Here is a 19,400-nt window from a genome sequence, read left to right on the forward strand (position 1 = left end):
TTTTTAATTTGATGTAATTTTAAAACATATTCTTTGGTCCATTCTCTCTTGATTAAAGTTACTATGAATAAATAATAAAATACTATAATTGATGATAGATTGTATGTCATATCAAGAAGGGGATGGTCTGGCCAGCGATCAGAAATAACAATTAAAACATATTAACTGTTTTCATTAGTAATAATATGGGGACTGTTAGAAACAGTTCTGAACTTGATTTTTTTACTGCATCAAATACATGTCCTACAATTTGATTATTAGTATATGAAATATATACTCTAAATGTATCCATCAATTTTCTTGTTGTCAAAACATTCATACGTACAACTCTGGTATAGCATAAGGGATTAGTATTAGTAACTATTTATAATAGTAGTTACTACAAAGTTTTAATCGTTATTTTTGACTGTTATTTGGACCCTTACCTTCTTGATATTAAAATAATGTATTAACTATACTATTTTTTTTGTAATGTCTAAATTAATGTTATAAATTGAGGAGTTATTTCTAAGTATATTTAAAGTAAAGGTTGGAATTTTTCACTAAATAATTTCTGTTTTGGTTTATACATTTTACATTTCGACAACCTTTTCTTTAAATGAACAGACCTGAAAGGTATTTATTATTACTATGTATGCGTATTGCAAACATTGTGATCGAACAATAGCAAAATAATTTTACATCTAACTACTTTCAAGATGCTTTATAACACTTATTAAACACATATAACTACATTACAAAACATTGTGCAATACACGAACAGGCATTTTGATATGCAACAAACATAACATCATATTTCGCTTATGCAATAGGGAATAGTATATCAACGGCTTACCTGTGTCGGTCACTTGTCTTTCAATATATTAATTTCGACAGATTTACCTTTCCTTTTGATTCGATTCCTCGAGTGATGCATTTAAAATTATAACGTTTTTCTTCAATTCTATCACATGACATTTTATTAACTTATTAATTAAAAAGCTGATTTTTTTTTTGTTCATGTGATAGTATGATCCAGTGATACCTTTGAATCATACTGTCACATTCAGTTCTAAGCATAGCAATCAGGTGTAAGGGTTGAGTTGGTGAGAAAATAGTGAGAGGGGTGACACTAAAATAGCTGTTGCACATATTGTCTCAGATCTATACTCTTTTAGAGGAAGGTGAAGAAGGATTTTAGGAAAGAGATATCATGCGTTTATTTTGGTATAGTAATGTATACTAAAATGATGATGTAATGTAGCATTATATTCAGATGTAGTGTTGTATGTTCAGTTATAACCATACTATTAGTGAAATGAAGGGGAAAAAAATCATCATATTGTTACTGAATTGAAGGAAAAAAAAAATTATTTTTCAATATTATATTCAATTGGATTAAAAATAAAAATCATACCTTCACACATCTACACCATCAATTAGTGATGTTTCCAATAATTATTTGTTAATTATCAAATATTAATATGTCTTTATTATGAACAACTTTATTATTGTTAATTCTTTTTTCTTTAATGGGATTAATTTTAAAGTTATTAATTATCAATCAGAATGATAATTCAAAACAGCTTGTCCAAGAAATAAAACAAACAACTCCTTAAGGCCACATTAAACCCGCATTGTCAAAAACAAACTAAATAATAATAATTTTTTTAAAAATTTATTTGTAACAAATTTTGTTTTATTCATAAATATATGTTTTGAACATTTTAGTTACATTTCAGTCATTTTACCTGAGCTTGCACTGATGACTAGTACTGCCATGGAGTAGTATTTGTGAAACCAAATAATTTAAATTTTATGAATGGGTTGAAAAAGCATTGTAGAAAAAAGTTTGAAACTGACAAACAGTAAAAGGTCCAAAACGTTACTAAAATGTTGAAAAAAATATATTTATGTATAAAATAAAATTTGTTACGAATAAAATTAAATAAATTTAAAAAAATGCATTCTTATACAATTTTATTTTTGTACAGTATGGGTTTAATGTGGTCTTAATATGGAATTCAATTTCCCCAATCATTTTTATTGATAATCAATAGGTTCATATAAACAGTAAAACTTCTGCATAATGGACACCAATGGCTAAGGATACTTTGTCTGTTGAGCACAGGTGCACAGGTAATAAGGGGGAAATATAAAAAGAACATAAAAATGAAATAATAGAATTATGTACATCTTGTTGCTTAAGATATGATGACTTTGATAAGTATGAAAAAATGAATATGATCTTTATACTATTTAAAAAATAATCAATGGATCAATTTAGTTACATCTTGTCATAACCATTGTTTTGTAGGATACCTACATAATGTTTTTCTGACTTCGAGAATTCTTTTAAAATGTCTCAAAAATGATGCATTGAATTTTTTTTTTGTTTAAAGGTTTTTCGGAGTTACGCGGTGTAACAGCTAAAGTGATGATGTGTATTTAATTTTCAAAATAAACTTTTGATAGAAATTAAAATTAAGATCAAATAAATGGAAAGAGTTTCTCAGAAAATGAGGGAAAGTTTTGAATAAAACAATCAAGACAAAATAACAAAGCTTAAGTTTTATTTATTTAAAGTGCTCCTTCAATATGGTTTTTATTATTATTATTATTGGCACGACAGACCATGGAGGTCTAAGGCCTCATGCGATATACTTAGGAAATACATCGTGCGTTTCATGACGTTGTTTTCCTAGGGTGGGTTCGTCACTCTCACGCCTATATTTGTGAGTGCCACCCATTGGCTAATGGGCCTCACAAATACCCGGTGGGAGGTTGTGAGTGAGTATTGTATAATTATATGCTTGAAAAAATCCTGGATAGGGCCGGGACTCGAACTTCCAACCTTTAGGTGGCAGACAGGCACGTTACCATGCTGCTACCGTAACCCCCAATATGGTTTTTAATACTATTTAAAAAATAATCAATGCTACAATTTAGTAACATCTTGTCATAGTCATTGTTTTGGAGGATACCTACATAATTTTTTTATGACTTTGAGAACTCTTTTAAAACGTTTCAAGAATAATGTGTTGATTTTTTTTTTTTTCTGAATGGTTTATAGGTTTTTTTGTCTGAGTGATGCAGTATAACAGCAAAAGCGGCAATATGTATTTTATTTTCAAAATAAACATTTCACATTTAATAGAAATTAAAATTAAGATGAAATAAATAAAATAAACAGAAAGAGGTTCTGAGAAAATGAGGGAGAGTTCTGAACAAAACAACAAAGCTTCATTTTTATTTATTTTAAAACAAAGCATATTTTTTAAATTTAATAAAAATCATCAGTAATTTGACAAATGATTTAATTTATAGTTAATGACTATTTGCATACGTACATAAAATTTGTAAAATAAACATTTGTCAAATTTAAAAAAGAATTTTTGGAATGTTCTTATTTCCCTCACTTAAAAATTCTGGTAATATTGTCAGCAAAACAAGTCTGTTTTTCACGTAAATCTTGTTCAGATTTAGCGATTATTTATATCAGTATTTTATCTCTGGAAATTTTAATTCAATTTTGAGTTATTTTTCAAGCTTATTGATTTTTTAAGCTTTCATTTCATATAGTATAAACGGTTTAAAATCTAAATTGAAGAATGAATTATTTATAAGTTATGAAATTTTATTTTGCTCGAAACATTTGCTACCAAAGAAAGTCTTAAGGTTTATTAATGGTTATTTAAATTAAATTAAATCTGTACCATTACAACCCATGAAGAGTCATGGGTGCAGTACTTTATCAGGAAGTACCGCTACTAGACCTAAGGTGATGCAAGGAGGTGATTTGGTCAGAATCAGATTGTTACCTAATTAAGGTTATTCACTTAGTGAGGCTTCGGTGAACTCCAGAGGGCTTCCCAACCCACAGGGATGGCTCACGGCTACAGTGAAACAGAAAATAATAGTCTGCCATAGCCAGATTCGAACCTGGGTCCTTGGAGTTAGTAGCATAGTGCCTTACTACCCACTCCCAATTTAGCTGGCTAGCTGGTGTTAGAGAGTCTAGATTTGGCAGGGCAAGGGTTGGTAGTCTCTATGGTGGCTTTTGTAATTTGTGTGGTTTTATTAATAGCTCTGGTAAAAATTTAATTTCTATTGAAACTATAGATACAATGATTCTCTCAGTTTATTTGAACTACATCATCATTTTGCAATGTGACCCCACTTGCTTAACTTAAAAACTTCTAATATTATTCAAATTATCAAATTTGGAAGGGATGTCTGTTCTAATCCTAAAGATTTTGAAAAAATTTATCTGTAACTTTATCAGATTTTCATTATTTTAAATTTGTTATAGGATAATTTTTTATTTTCCTTTTAGTTATATATATTTTTTGTGAAGTTATGATTGTGCATATTTAATTATATACGAATCAGTATCCATTTCTCTTCAAATACAAAGTTTTTCAAAGAAAATATTTTTTTTTATTCAGTATATTTATTTTATTTTTTATGAGCTATAAAAATTGTTTTAAACTTTTTCAGATTTTTTATTTTATTTGATTCTTTGGTAAATTTTTTTTTTTCTCTTTAGTGACATATTTTTATTATAAAATTATTTACACAAATATATATTTGATGTAGGTATATATTTTATTTGATAAAACATAAAGCTTGTTTTTTCTGTAAATCTTGGTTGTATGTATACAATTTTTAAATAAACCTCTGGTATACAGTTACCCAGTTTTCATTATTTTATCTGATAATTATTGTATTTGTATTTTTTAAATGAAAATATCATTATTAGACTTATTATATAAACTTTCCTTTTTTATATTATTTAATATTGATTTATGATTCATGAATCCAGTTACTGTTAAACAATGTTATAAATATAAGGAGTGCCTTTGAAAGTAGCATTGGTATCAGAACAACCTCAGACATCCATTCATTGGTAAGATTAATTGGCAGGTAAAGCCAAGTGGAAAGATTTAGGTCATGGCTTCCTTAATCTACTGCCATTTCTACTATGACAGTTATAAACTGATTAATCACCTGTATAGGAAGTTTTATTAATGCCTCGTAGTTTAGCTACTGCGAAGAAATTGATTTTACATCCAATAATGTTCATGTTTTAACTATCAATGATTGAAATAATATATATTCATTAAAATTTTGTTTGGTAATTAAAAATATGTTATGTTCAAAACATGAAATGTAATTTTCTTCTTCATATTTTTTCCCCTAATAAGATGGCTTTTGCTACAATATCTAAAGAAATAAGATGATTTTTATTTAACTGATTATACTTGGTACAAATTTAGAATTTGATCATTTTGCAGAACGAATACATACAGCCAACGAGCTCTTAGGTGACCAATCGTAATTAGGTTATCTACTGTATCTCCGTTTACCAAAAAAATTGTTATAGTTTGAATAAAATTAAATCATTAAGTAAATTTACCTGTTGGGCTGAGGATATAAAACAAGAAAAAAAATTAAATTCAAACTTTTAAAACTACATCTCCTTCAATGTTATTGTGAAACGTTGATGATAAGAAAAATGCCTGAAAGCTAACGTAGGGTTTTAAAAGAATTATACAAGGCCACTCATTGGTTACTATTATTACTGCTAACTGGGATGATATCAGAACTATGTATTATTATTTGATACATAAATAACCCTTAAGATTTTTCATCAAACCTTATTTGGTCAATATAGTTTGTTTAAGAAAACTGTGCACATATATGCATAAATTATCACAGCAAACATGATAAAATTAACTCTAATATATACTTTGACATCAGTCATGTTTTATGAATTTTATTGTGAAACTATCACAAATATTAAGAAATTGAAATGGAACTCTTAGAGGGCATTTTTGAATATATAGGAATCTTTTTTCTTTCAAAAACATAGCTTGGGTACTTTTAGACCCCTTCCAAAAAAAAAATTTTTTTTTTTAAATTCAACAAAATCCTAATTGGAAACTCGTGGTATAAGATGTATTACTAAAAAAAATTACTTTCAAACTGGTAAATATTAAAAATATTGGGTGATACAAAATTGTATTTCTTATAATAATATTTTGTAGAATGACTGAACAATATTATATTAAAGAATAATATTTCAAGATAAAATTTAGCAGTGGAATGAGAAAATGCGTAATATTCTATTTATACACATTTATAAACGGTGCAAAAGTTAACTCACTTCACAATAATTATGAAAATTTAGTGTATAAAGTGCATAGGTTTAAAACTATGAAGTATATGAAATGACAGTAATTTAGTTAAATTTTTTTTTAGATGAAAAGTTGCTCATTTTTTTGTACGGCTCTCTAAGCCATTGGTACCCAAAGTGGTTACCACAAGCGAATGTTACTTTCTCAAAATATTACAAAAAAAAAAAAAAAAAAATTAGAATTAAAATAGCAAATATACAGTGCATTCTGGGATTTACTTTGTATGTTTTTTGTTTTTTTTCTGATTTTCATAAACACTCAAAGGCTCTAAGAATAATTATGGAGACATTTTTAAGCTTGACAAGGGTGCCACAAACTTCTTTTATCCCAAAAAGGGTGCCACAATTTTTTTTTAGCCCAAAAAGCATGCCATGATGAAAATAGTTTGGAAATACCTGCCTAAAACATGTGGAAGGAACAAATTTAAGATCCTATTCATCAATGCTTTTTTTTTTTTCATACCCTCCTATAAAATTTAAATTTGTAATTGGTACGTACATATGGTGAGGTGTGCCATATGTACAACTGGCTACAAGGATACCTTGGCATTATAAGATATTCATTACTCTGGTCTCCCTTCAAAACGAATAAATCTTTCGCCTTTCTTTTTATTCATCAACGTATGGTTGGAATTGGTATAAATAACTTCATAGAGTTCTAGGACACCATGAAACTTGTATTTAGTGAGATGCATGGTATTCAGAAAAAAAAATTAAAAGGTATAAAATAAATAATTAAAGTAATGAAATATTTTGCACATTAGAAGGTTTTCTTCTTACATCAGGTATTTTTGTGAAAAGTCCTTTGTTTGAGGAAGATCACTCTGAATACCATAAGAAGATACTGCCACCTATTGGAAAATCCAAGAAATAGTTAGGTCGCTGGACCCAATTGGTCTGAAAAGGTTCACAGTCTCTCCTCCTGAGCAACATCATTTCTTGCTTATCATCAGCATACAGTATGAGATAAGAAAACGAGAAGGATAAATATATTCCATAGAAACTTCAATAGTCCATCACCAATTAAAACTGTAATATCATTTATTATTGTATGTAATCCCATAAAATCAGTTATTTTGTGTAACTCTTTTGAAAATAGAGGTTTTATTTTCACTTGTCACTATGCTTAATTTATTTCAAATCCATTATAAATACAGTCTACACCATTCATATCAGCGATAGCAAATCAATTATAATTAATTTGGGTGATACCTCCCAACATTATACCAACAAGTAACCCCAGGGAATATCTGAATGAAACAAGTTCTGTATTTCACTATTAATGTCTATATTTCACGAACATTTTTGACCAACCTTTTGATGCTCTGATACCTTTTGATGCTTTAATAATTATTTTATAATTTAACATAAAATACCTAAAGTAGTGTAAATTATAAAATATTTTAATTTATGACAAAATATGATTACAAATCAAAAGGAGAATGTGACTAAACTACTAACAAACTTATTGCAACAAATGCAGTATGCCTCCGAACTGCCAGTATTGCAACAACAATACACTTACCCATATCTTTCAAGAATGCCCATATTTCACATCACATCTCAATAGCTCAGGATTAAACCCAGATATTTCAAAAACCCTTAGAGACAATGATGAAACAATAGAATTAGTGTTTTACTTTTTAAAATCAGAAGGTTTACTGACAAAAATATAACACTGAACAGAAAAAATAATAATAATAATTACAATAAAATAAATAATAATAATATATAATAATCAAATTTAAAAAGAAAAAAATAATAAAATTAATCAAATATAAGCAAAATTAAATAAGGTATAAATGGCGTTGATGGCCAATGATGTTTTACGCCACTAAACAAAAACAAACAAACAAACTAATAACAAAGGTTGTTGATCCTGGAGATGTGAGAAGAGCACCAGAAAATTGATGAAAAAATATATATGAAATAATAAACAGGAAATACAAATATACCTTGTACAAAAAAAAAAAAGTAAATATTTCTGTTATGTAGGTAAATGAAAAAAAAATTATTATTTTTAAATGTACTTGACTGTAAATGTAAGAGATGATAGTTGTCAGGCAGTCAAATTGAATACCTAGGAATTTAAAAAAAATAATGTTTTTTCGCTACAGCACCCTTCTTGAACTAAACAAAATTCATGGCTCCCTTGTTGGCCTAAAAATATTTTGCAGCACTCTTATCGAGCTAAAAAAAAATGCTGGCACAATTATCCTCATAGCGGTTTAATACATAAGAAAAGAAGAAAAACTGATGTGAAGTAAATTCTGGAATGCACTGTTTATTTGATATTTTAATTTTATTTTTTGGAAAGTTTTGATAAACTGGCATTTGTTTGAGGATTCCCATTTATATGTTTGGGGTACCACTGGATGCCATGTCATCCACTTTGGGAACCACTGTTCTAGTGTATTATTCACAGCTTTTTTGAAAAATATTGTGAACTATCTTCAAACAACGTTTTATATGGAAGATCGCTGATTGATCGTGAGTTATAATAAAAGGAAAATAGTCCAGGTGCGTTCAAAGAGAAGCTCAAATAGTAATTCAACTATTTATATTGAGCCAATGTTTCGCCTCATGTTACAGGGCTTCATCAGGGCTAAAAATAATATGAACACTTAAATAATGTAAATATAAATGAACAAAGTAAATGAAAAATTAAAAAGATGTAAAATGTAAAAATTACTAATTTAATTTAAGCCAAAATAAAACCAATTTATTTAAGGTTTTAGACTATTTAATTGTCTAAAAACTTTTATTATTCTCATATAATTTTTAAATTTTACATCTTTTTAATTTTTCATTTACTTTGTCCATTTATATTTAAATTATTTAAGTGTTTGTATCTTTTTTAGCCCTGATGAAGCCCTGCAACATGGGTCGAAACATTGGCACAATATAAATAGTTTAACCACTATTGGAGTTTTTCTTTGACCGCACCCAGATCTTCCTTTTATTAGCGTTTTATGTGGTTTTAATTGTTGTATTCATTTCTTAATTTCAAGCAACATTGTTGCTTTAAATGGTGAAATCAAAATTCAATATATTTTACATTCTTAAAAATAAACTTTTATATTTATTTTTCGGTTTGAGTGAATTAAGAAAAAAAAAAAATAATATTCTTGAATATTTACTAGGAAGATTATTAGTTATATATTCGGCTGCTCTAGAGAAGAAGATACTTCCTATGGAGTAAATAAAACATCTTTATTCCATTTGACAACGTCTTGGGGTATTCTCATTTCAGTTAACGTAATCCCTTATTTACTCTATCCATTTTTTAATCAAATCTCTAAATTAATGAAATTGATAAAATAAAATAGTTAAAATGAGTACATTTTTAGCTTTACAAAGTTTGGATTAAAAAAATTGATAGCAATAAGGGATAATAAGGGATAATATTACAAGAAAATGGGGGTTCCCCCGAAACTTTGTTACATGTAATAAAGATATTTTGTATATTCCATAGAAAGTATCTTCTTCACTATATCATCCAAATATATAAATAATAATAATGAACCAAAATTATGGATATTAGGTAAATAGTGAAGGAAAGGATGACAATTCCATGCTTTCAAGAAATAGTATAATAAATGATTCATACATTTTATAATAACGTTTGTGCCTGCCGATTAAAAAGGTAGGAGCACATGGGAGAAGAGTTAAGATTCTGACTTTACCAACATACAGCATATGGCAAATGAAATTTCACAATAGAAAAGAAACACATGACGATACTGACACAGCCAAAAGTAGACTCTCAATTTTAACTTTGACCACAAAATAATTATAAAAAATTCAGCCTATAATTGTTGACAAGTGATTGGTTTTACTAATTCATTGTGTGTGAATTAATTTGTCGATGTGCTAATAAAACGCATGCATTTATGGTTATTAGTATATTAAAAAAAATAAATAAAATAAAAAAACTGTACAGACTAAGTGTAATTTTCTAAAAAAAAATAAGGAAATAAAAAATTGGAATATTAATTTTTTTTTTAAGTGTAAAGTATATTAATGTATTGTGTGAGGAAAAATAAGCTAAATCATACCATGCATCTAGGCTGGATTTTTTATTTTATTTTTTGTTTTAGAATCAATTGTGATATTATTATATCAATATATTATTTATACTTAATGATTTAAATTTTTCTTTACATTTTTTTTTTAATTTTTTATCTAGGCCTAAGTCAAAATTGATGAAGCCATCAGTGCAAATTTATTTGATATTTACATTAAAACATATAGCTCATTATTTACAATTCTGAGCCCGATTTATTTTGTTATGAAAAAATATTTAGGGCTCAGAAAGTTATGTCACCGCAACTCACCATTTTGTAATCATCAATTTTGCTGATGGAGCGTAGGAATATGTTGACTTGCACTCGTGTTGCGCCAGCTGCTTCAATACAGATACAGTCAGACACACAGGTTACAAATATTCTACTAGGCTACTATTTTCCTACTTGTGCCCTTAGAGGTTAGTTTATACATACATCTAACAAATATATTTAAATATTTGTCTATTTAATTTAATAATTTTAGACAAGAGATTATTTAAATACAAGGAAACAAACTACTAAGCCAGTCAATGAGGGGAGGGAATGCAGAAGTAAATCGTGGGACGGACGAAATTGAATCTACGGCTTTGTTTGGACTAATTTAGAGCTCGGAGTTCCATAGTTACAACACTGAATGCCTGATAGAACATCATCTGAAGGAGAGTAAATTTGCTAAAATATGAGCCCTGAAAGAGCTATTCAATAGTTCTCAAGATATAATTTATTAAAAAACTAAATTTCATAAAAAATTGTACTAAAAAATAAGTTTACCAGTGATGCGGCAAGAGGGATGTGCTGGGATCTCTTGAGCTCTGCTCTACCCCTCACACGTGGGGGATAGAGTGGGCTCAGGGATCCTCAGGTCGATTGTGTAAATATTGTATATATTATTTTATTATTATGTTATTTTATTTTATTTATTTATTTTTCATACAGATATTTTGATTATGTTCATCTTGTCTATTCTTTTGTTTATATATATTTTAAGAGTTTTTTTTTTATTATAATTTTTTATTTTATTTTATTTATTTATTTTTTTTTCTTCTTTTTTCTTTTATTTTATTTATTTTAGTATGTATGAGATCATTCATCACTATTACCTATTGCCCACAACTGTGTGGCAGATTGTAATATTTATTAATAAATAAATCTAAGACATTTAAAAAAAAAAAAAATAAGTAGTTAGTAATTTTATTTTGCGAAATATCTCAAGAATCATTAGACGTATATTTGTTTGCCAGTCACTCAAATTAAATCTATTTTAATGGACTATCAAGTAGTTCCTGACGTTAAACTTCATAGAAGTAGTAATTTTCATATTTGCTGAAATAAATTTATTTATAGTTGTTCAGACAAATTCTCATGTGCAATATTCATATCATAAAAACTACTACCTCTATTAACTAATCTATAATAAGTTTAATAACCTTCATTTTGAGTGATGGCAGACATCCATATTTTTTATGGTTTCAGAGATATATTTTTTCAAAAATCAAACATTTTATCCGAACAATTAGAAATTAAGATTTTGAGAGTTTATTTTGTCAAATATCATAAAAACTACTACTCCTACATAGATAAATGTTATGAATTATTTTATATTAAATTTCACTAGCTTTAATTTGAGTGCTGACAAAAATTAAACGTACAGCACACAGATTAAAACTAGTTTAATGTACTATAAAGTAGTTTGTACTTACTTCATAGGAGAAGTAATTTTCATGATATTTGAAAAAACAAAATAACAATATGTTGATTTCTAGTTGTTTTTACAACTTTTGATTTATGAAAAACTATATCTCAGAATCCAGCGCCCAAATCAAAGCTAGTTGAATATACTATGAAGTAGTTTATTACATTTATCTCCGTAAAGGTATTAGTTTTGATGAAATTTTCATATGAATATTAAATTTTGTTCAAACAATTAAAAATTTGTCAAACATAAAAACTACGAAGATAATCGTCCTAAATTACTTTATAGTTCATTAAATTAGCTTTTATTTGAGTGCTGGCAGACATCTGTTAATGTAATGGTTTCTGAGATATATCATCCCAAAATAAATTCACTAATTACTGATTTTTCGTAATTTTGTTATAAAATTGTTGCTTTTCGAAAAACTGTATCTCGGGAACTATTTAACGTAAACAGTACTATTAGGGCTCATATTTTAGATAATTTATTCTACTTTAAATGGTGTTATATTCGGTTTTCTAGTATTGTAGGTAGTTTTAAAGATATAGAGCTCCGAATGAAAAATTAATTTTTTAAACAGCCATCATTTTTTATTCCTCCGAACTATGGTTAGGATACTCATTAATTTTGACTAGTAGTTATACATAGTTTTGATAACAGTTATCGAAAATTGGGTGAAATCCGGGCTCTTGTACTATCTGATCTCCCCTCTGCTTACTCCACTTTTGGTGCAGATTTAAAGTTAGCAGAGATGATGAAAAAAGATAATAATTTTCGTTTATACCTCGAAAACAGTTAATATTAGCTTAAAAGAATTTTTAATTATTTATTTTCTACATCTGATGTAGTATACATCATACATATACATATATACAACATGAGAAAAAAATTTTATCTCACCTATCGGTTTATTATTTTCTTTTAGTGATTTATGATGAAGGTCTGTGTGGTGGTCAAAAAATTAGCTCAAAATAGTACGGTATTTATTATGAACGTTAGTTTATTCTCACTTTACAGGGCTTGACAGCAAGTAACAAGAAACTAACAAATATTGTAAACTAGGTTAGGATTATAACATGACATGAACATATACTACAAACTATGTTAAGTATATAAGATGATTTAAAAAAAAAAATGTGAAAATTATATCTTTTAATGCCATCTTGTATTCCTACTATAGCTTACTGTCTATTTTTATGGCAGGTTATAGTCTCAATGTAGTTTACATGTTTTTTATTTTGTTTTTTAGCCCTAATGAAGCCCTAGAAAATGAGGCAAAACGCTGTATAATAAATAGCTTTTTGCACTATTTTGAGATATAATTTTTTTATGGCTATCCAGACCATCTTCCTTTATTAACCATGTTCAGTAATAAACTTCAGTAGTCGACCAAAAAAATAAAAATTAAAATTAACACTCACCCCTTTCTTGTCTGAGATTTGAAGTTTCAAAACCGTAAATTACTATCCCATTTTTTCCTTTTGAAGATGCAAATTATTATGCAATGACTTAATTCTTAAATATTTATTATATCAGGTCTCGGGTTCGATTCAAACTGTAGCAGATGATTGTTCATTCTTTTTATTAAATGAGCCAACTATGTTGGTTCAGGAACTCTCTTGGAACACACCCAGCCTCTATAAAGTGGATCCCTTAAATTAGGGATAAGACCTTTATCTTTAGTAAAAAAGGGTTTCCCCAGTGGAACCGTCCCTCCCTGTTCTGGTACCCCCCCCGGCTAGTGGCTCCTTGGCCAATATTGTAGCCCCCTCTAAAAGCGAACCCAGCCCATCCCCTTATAATGCCGTGTGGCAAAGGAAGGGCTAAGTTCTGTGTGAATATATTTAGATTCCTTTCTACATTGTATTTATACAATAAAAAAAAAAATTATTTAGAAGGTTCACCTCCTTGCTCAACCGTTGTTCTAGAAACCGTACTTCAGCAGTGAAGTTTATTATTATCATTACAACACTAAACAATAAGCAAATACAAAGTATTATTTGTACACCTTTTTATAAATAAAAAGGTGCTAAAATTGAAATATTATTTCGATCTATTTCTTTTTATCGCCTTTGGTCTTGTGAACATAAATCAGTTAGTATTTTTCTTTTCATAAATTCAAAAATATAGGCATTTAAACTTTTAATCGACCACTGTTTTGAAATTAAACGGCGAATGTTAATGTTGATTTCCGTGGACCATCTGAAAAACTAGAAAACATAATATGAAAAAAAAAACAGCGTAGTCTTCAAGTAAAGTCTAGAAGACTTACATTTTTTTAATCCGATTTTTGATTCTACTTATCTTGAAATCTAAAACTTCGTATTTTGAGTGAAAGGGGTGGGGGGGGCATAACCCTATTCGCCATTATAATCTACACTGAAATAGAAAACAGCCAATGATTGGTTCGTTTTCTTCCTTTTCTCTGCCACCCCCCTGAATGGCACATAAGGCTTCAATTTTTCTACCAGCTTGCCCCCTCCATTATGTACTGTCCTCCAAGATTTTGAGAGGCGAGGTTACAAACATTTTTCTTGGTCTATTACAAAAGTTAATTATTGATCATAATGAACCTAAAAGTGAGTAATTTTTTTTTAAATGTGTATATATACTTTATATATGTATATATATGAAGATGAAGATTATTGTAGTTTTAACCAGCTACGGTTTCCAAGATATAAACGAAAAATGTGTTCTTACCATCTCCTAACTTCTGGTTCAGGACCAATATCTAGGGCTTTTAATATGCTAAAATTTAATATACTTGATAAGTTAGTCCAAATAAAGACCTAAAATTAATTCTTACCGTCTGGCCATTTCCATCTACACTCCCTTTTGTGCTTACATCGACTGGACTTTACTAATTATTTATACCTGTAAATGAGCTTAGTGGATATTATTATATATTTTTTTTCAAAGTTCGTGTCGTTTGTGGTGCTCGGTCCTCTTACTTTTGATTTAAATTATTTGTACTTTTTACATGTTTCATAGTTTTTCTATGGGTTGTTTTATTTAATTTAAAAAAATATATATATATTTTTAAAATCATGCCATTTATGTTTTCACGTTCTGAAAATATTATAGAGCAGCTGATATCTATTATTTATTTTTAAAATAAAATTTGAGAAAAAATTATTCTCTCACTTCATTTTAATAAAGTTTAAAAAATAAACTTGATCAATTCTTGCAGTGCAATTTCAGTCATTGTTTGTTAGTTAAGGTCCAGGGATTTGCTAATGCGTTGTAAGGTAGTAGCAAAAATATGTGTGTACAATCATTTCATATTTTTTTTTCATAATCCCATCTGAAGAACCATAATTATATAGATGCAAATGTTACGAAAATGTATATGAGATTACTGATTTAATATATTGATTGTTTGAGAGTGGTTTAATTTATTATTAACACAAACTTCAATGATAAACATTTTCTCTTAACTTTTTATTTTAAAACCTCCAACGTTTCGGCCCTTAGGCCATTTTCAAGGGGACAACCTTAATCATCTATGTCATAGTTCATTAAATTGTCTTTTTTGCAGGCTAATTTCCCATGTCTTATATAGACCACATAATTTCAAGACAAAAAATTATTCCACAACAATTTTCTTTAATAATATCAACATTAAAACAATAAGATATCAACAATTTTATTGTTAAAGGGTTTAAGGAAAAACAATTTTTGTGGAATAGTTTTTGCATTGAAATTATGTGGATTATATAAGACCTGGGCAATTAGCCTGCAAAAATGAAAATTTAATTTACTATGACATCGATGAGTAAGGTTGTCTCCTTGAAAATGGCCTAAGGGCCGAAACGTTGGAAGTTTTTAAAAATAAAAAGTTGAGAGAAAATGTTTATCATTGAAGTTTGTGTTAATAATGTATATGAAATGTTAATTTCTAATAATTAATATGCTCAAACGTGTGGGAAATCGAACAAACATAAAATCAAAATCACTTCTTGAAAATCTTTAAACTCCTTTTAAAAAAATAATGTAGTATACTTGATTGATACGCCTTTATTTTTTATGTTTTTTGGAAATTTCTAAAGAGACTGTAATGTATATCTATTTTTTCCGAACCATCTCTTCTTCAAGGCATAAATCGTCGAGTATCTCTAGCATTTTTTACCATTTGCTTGTATGCTTTGCGGAAAATCTAAAGCATAGAGAGCCAAATCGTATGAAAATCCGATTTAATGCAAAAATCCATCATGATTTGATTATTCTCGATATGGCGAGGAGATTAAAATTTCATGGAGATAACATTATGATGAAACATTATCAAACGAAATTGATTTCTACAACGATTTTTTGGATATTCATGATCTTTAGATTAACCTGTCAAAAGCATATTAAATGGCAAAAGTTGTGTTAAATGGAGAAGTATTTCCTTCTTTTATCATGTTAAAACGATATAACATATAACAGGGGTATTCATGATGTTGTGTTAAGTGTAAAATATTTCACTATGTTAAATGTTATAAGTATAGTAGAATTGTGAGCAGCCCTATTTAAAGTGATGTTAAATGGTAAATGCATAAGAGTTCCAAGTGGATTTTTTGAGAAACTTGTTTTATAACCTTTCCTTCCAAAACTTTATGTTATTGCTTGCTTCTAAGTTTGGATTAAATTAATTTATTACAACATGCCTAAATTGAGTGAAAAAAATTCAAAACAATACTAACACAATCAAAATACAAACTACGAGTAAGTAACCTAACACGACAACCAAATGAAGAGCACAGCTGGTGTATTGCGTGACATCATTCGCTGTTTAACATACCTAGTAACTGACTCTCTACCATGTTATACCTTATATCAGTTTAATATGGTAAATGAAGGAAATATTTCTTCATTTAACATGGGTTTTTCCATTTAACATATTAAACTAAAGATCAGAAATACCCCTAATAGGGGTTTTCATGGTATTTAGTTTAATGCTTGAAGAAGTTTGTCGGGGGGTGCGGTCAGCAAAGAACAACATAAATAAACAAAACCATATTTATGGTTCGATATTCGAATATTTCCCTCCTCGAAGACACAACCCCTGATGAAGACCTGAAACTCAGGTCGAAACGTCGGCATAAAATAAATAAATATGGTTTTGTTTATTTATGTTGTTCTTTGCTGACCGCACCCCCCGACAAACTTCTTCAAGCATTAATCTACGGTCAACTATCTACACCTCAATATTTAGTTTAACATGTTAAAGCGTGTTAAATGGAAAAACTTATGTTAAATGGAGAAATATTTCCTTCTTTTACCAATTTAAAACGATATAACATGTAACATGGTAGAGAGTCTGTTACTAGGTCTGTTAAATGGGGAATGTCGTCACGCAACAGACCAGCTGAGCTTGTCACCGTTTTATTTGCTCTCGTGTTAGGTTACTTACTCGTAGTTTTTGTTTTTTTTCTTTTGTCTTGTGTTTTGGACTTTTTAAAAAAGACAATCAGTAGCCAAACTTTTACTTTTCACTTATTTTAGGCATGTTGTATTAAATTACTGTAATCAAAACTTAGAAGTAAACAATAACAAGAAGTTTTGGAAGGAAAGGTTTTAAACAAGTTGCTCAGAAAATCCGCTAGGGGCTCTTATGCATTTAACATTTAACTTAACTTTAAATAGGGCTGCTCACAATGCTATACTTAAAACATTTTACATTTAACACAATATCATGAATACCCCTAATATATAACATGGTTGAGAGTCTGTTAAATGGAGAATTACGTCATTCCATCTGACCATATGAGCTCTACACCGTTTTGTTTGTTGTGTTAGGTTACTTGCTCGTAGTTTGTGTTTTGATTGTTTTGGACCTTTTTAAGAAGACAATTAGTAGCCAAACTTTCACATTTTTACTTATCACTTACTTTAGGCATGTTGTAATAAATTAATGCTATCAAAACTTAGAAATAACCAATAACAAGAAGCTTTCGATGGAAAGGTTACTAAAAAAGTTGCTCAGAAAATCCAATGGGAGCTCTCATGTACTTAACATTTAACATGGCTTCAAATAGGGCTGCTCACAATCCTATACTTATAACATTTAACATAGTAAATCATTTTACATTTAACACAATATCATGAATACCCCTATTATACATATTGTATATTGCTGTTGATTATAATACAATCAGTACGCCGGTGGGAAAACGATTCTTTTTAGATAGAATGATAAATTAAATATATTGAAATTTTTTATTGTTATTCTATTATCCAAGAGCTCTGAGATTATCATTGTCATGGTTGTTTCTCGTCACCATTTTTTGATTCAAATACATCTTGACTTTATTTTCACACTTCTCGGGAAATTTTTTTTAAAAATAATTAACTCTGATTGAAAGCTCACGAACATTAATCCAACTAATTTTTATTGCGTTAGAAAAGGGTATATGATATTTCAAACTATTTACCAAAAAAATCATTGTAGACAAAGAAAACCTTCAAATAGAATTTTAATGACTTCCAAGATTCGAAGAAATCCGAAAGCCCTAAAGATGTTTACGTAATCATTGGTTACCAATGTCGTGTTATTGTTAATGTCTTTTTGTTTAGTTTTTTATTTTATCAATTGTCGTCCTCTTGAAGTGATATCTTAAAATTAATAATTGAATAGTGATTCAGTATTAAATGGTTTTCCAAAGTTTATTTTACTATTAATGTGACATATTTTTGAACACGAAAATGGGTGCAACATTTTTTTTTTTTAGTATAGTCACTTTTTGTGTTTTTGTAAATTTTGCTTGATAATGGTACTAGATAGGAACAATAACTTTTCCATTTATTTTTTGGAATATGTTTTTTGTTGTAAATTGGGACCTGAAAGTGGTCCGTTATTTAGGAATAATCTTATGCACTTGAAATCACCTATTTTAATGGAACTTTTTTCGACGATATTCCTGTAGCATAAAATATCCTTAAAGTAGCAATGACCAATACAGTTATTGTCTCAAATGACCTTTTATTGAAGAGCACATTGGAAGAAACCGATAATTTTGAGCTTCATGTACAGAAAATGGATCAAAAAGCAGTTCTCGACACATGCAGGGTTATGCGAAAATTTTGAAACAAATTACATAATACAATCTATATTCCCTTGCATTGTCTTCCGGTAAGTATTTATGTTGCAAATATCTGAGAAGAATACAATTTTAATACAATAATAAACTGGAGTACTAAAATAAAATCCAATAGAATCACATTTACCCCTCGTCGTAAACCTATGACCTCTTGCCCCACAGTATCCTTTGATAATTACCCATTTATTGCTGTCGAAGATATTCGTTACTTAGAACTACATTTGGACAAACGACTGACATGGAATCCTCATACAAGACTGAAAAGACAGGAAACTGCTCATCGATTCCGACTATTACAACATTTACTAGACAAACGGTCAAAACTGCCAATCCATTACAAAAGACTGATCTACATGATTGTAAATCCACTGCACCTTCGG

The 19,400-nt window shown here is 28.6% G+C and overlaps 1 protein-coding gene and 1 long non-coding RNA gene across 9 annotated transcripts in view; one reads left to right on the forward strand and one right to left on the reverse strand.

The window, feature by feature from the left end:
* The window catches only part of LOC136796146 (uncharacterized), a 131,578-nt gene that overhangs the window by 30,901 nt on the left and 81,277 nt on the right, over positions 1-19,400 (forward strand). The window lies entirely within an intron of this gene.
* Positions 1-19,400, reverse strand: part of GluClalpha (glycine receptor alpha 1) — a 223,193-nt gene that overhangs the window by 21,923 nt on the left and 181,870 nt on the right. Inside the window, exon 4 of one of the 8 annotated variants that reach the window (XM_014427391.3) lies at positions 10,516-10,583. The exons of the other annotated variants lie outside the window; for them this stretch is intronic. Coding sequence (XP_014282877.1) covers positions 10,516-10,583 — 68 coding nt within the window. The remainder of the gene's footprint in view (positions 1-10,515; positions 10,584-19,400) is intronic. 8 annotated transcript variants of the gene reach the window in all.

The sequence above is a fragment of the Halyomorpha halys genome, unplaced genomic scaffold (genome assembly GCF_000696795.3).
Source record: "Halyomorpha halys isolate HHAL.00 unplaced genomic scaffold, Hhal_1.1 Scaffold641.1, whole genome shotgun sequence".
Lineage (NCBI taxonomy): Eukaryota > Metazoa > Arthropoda > Insecta > Hemiptera > Pentatomidae > Halyomorpha > Halyomorpha halys.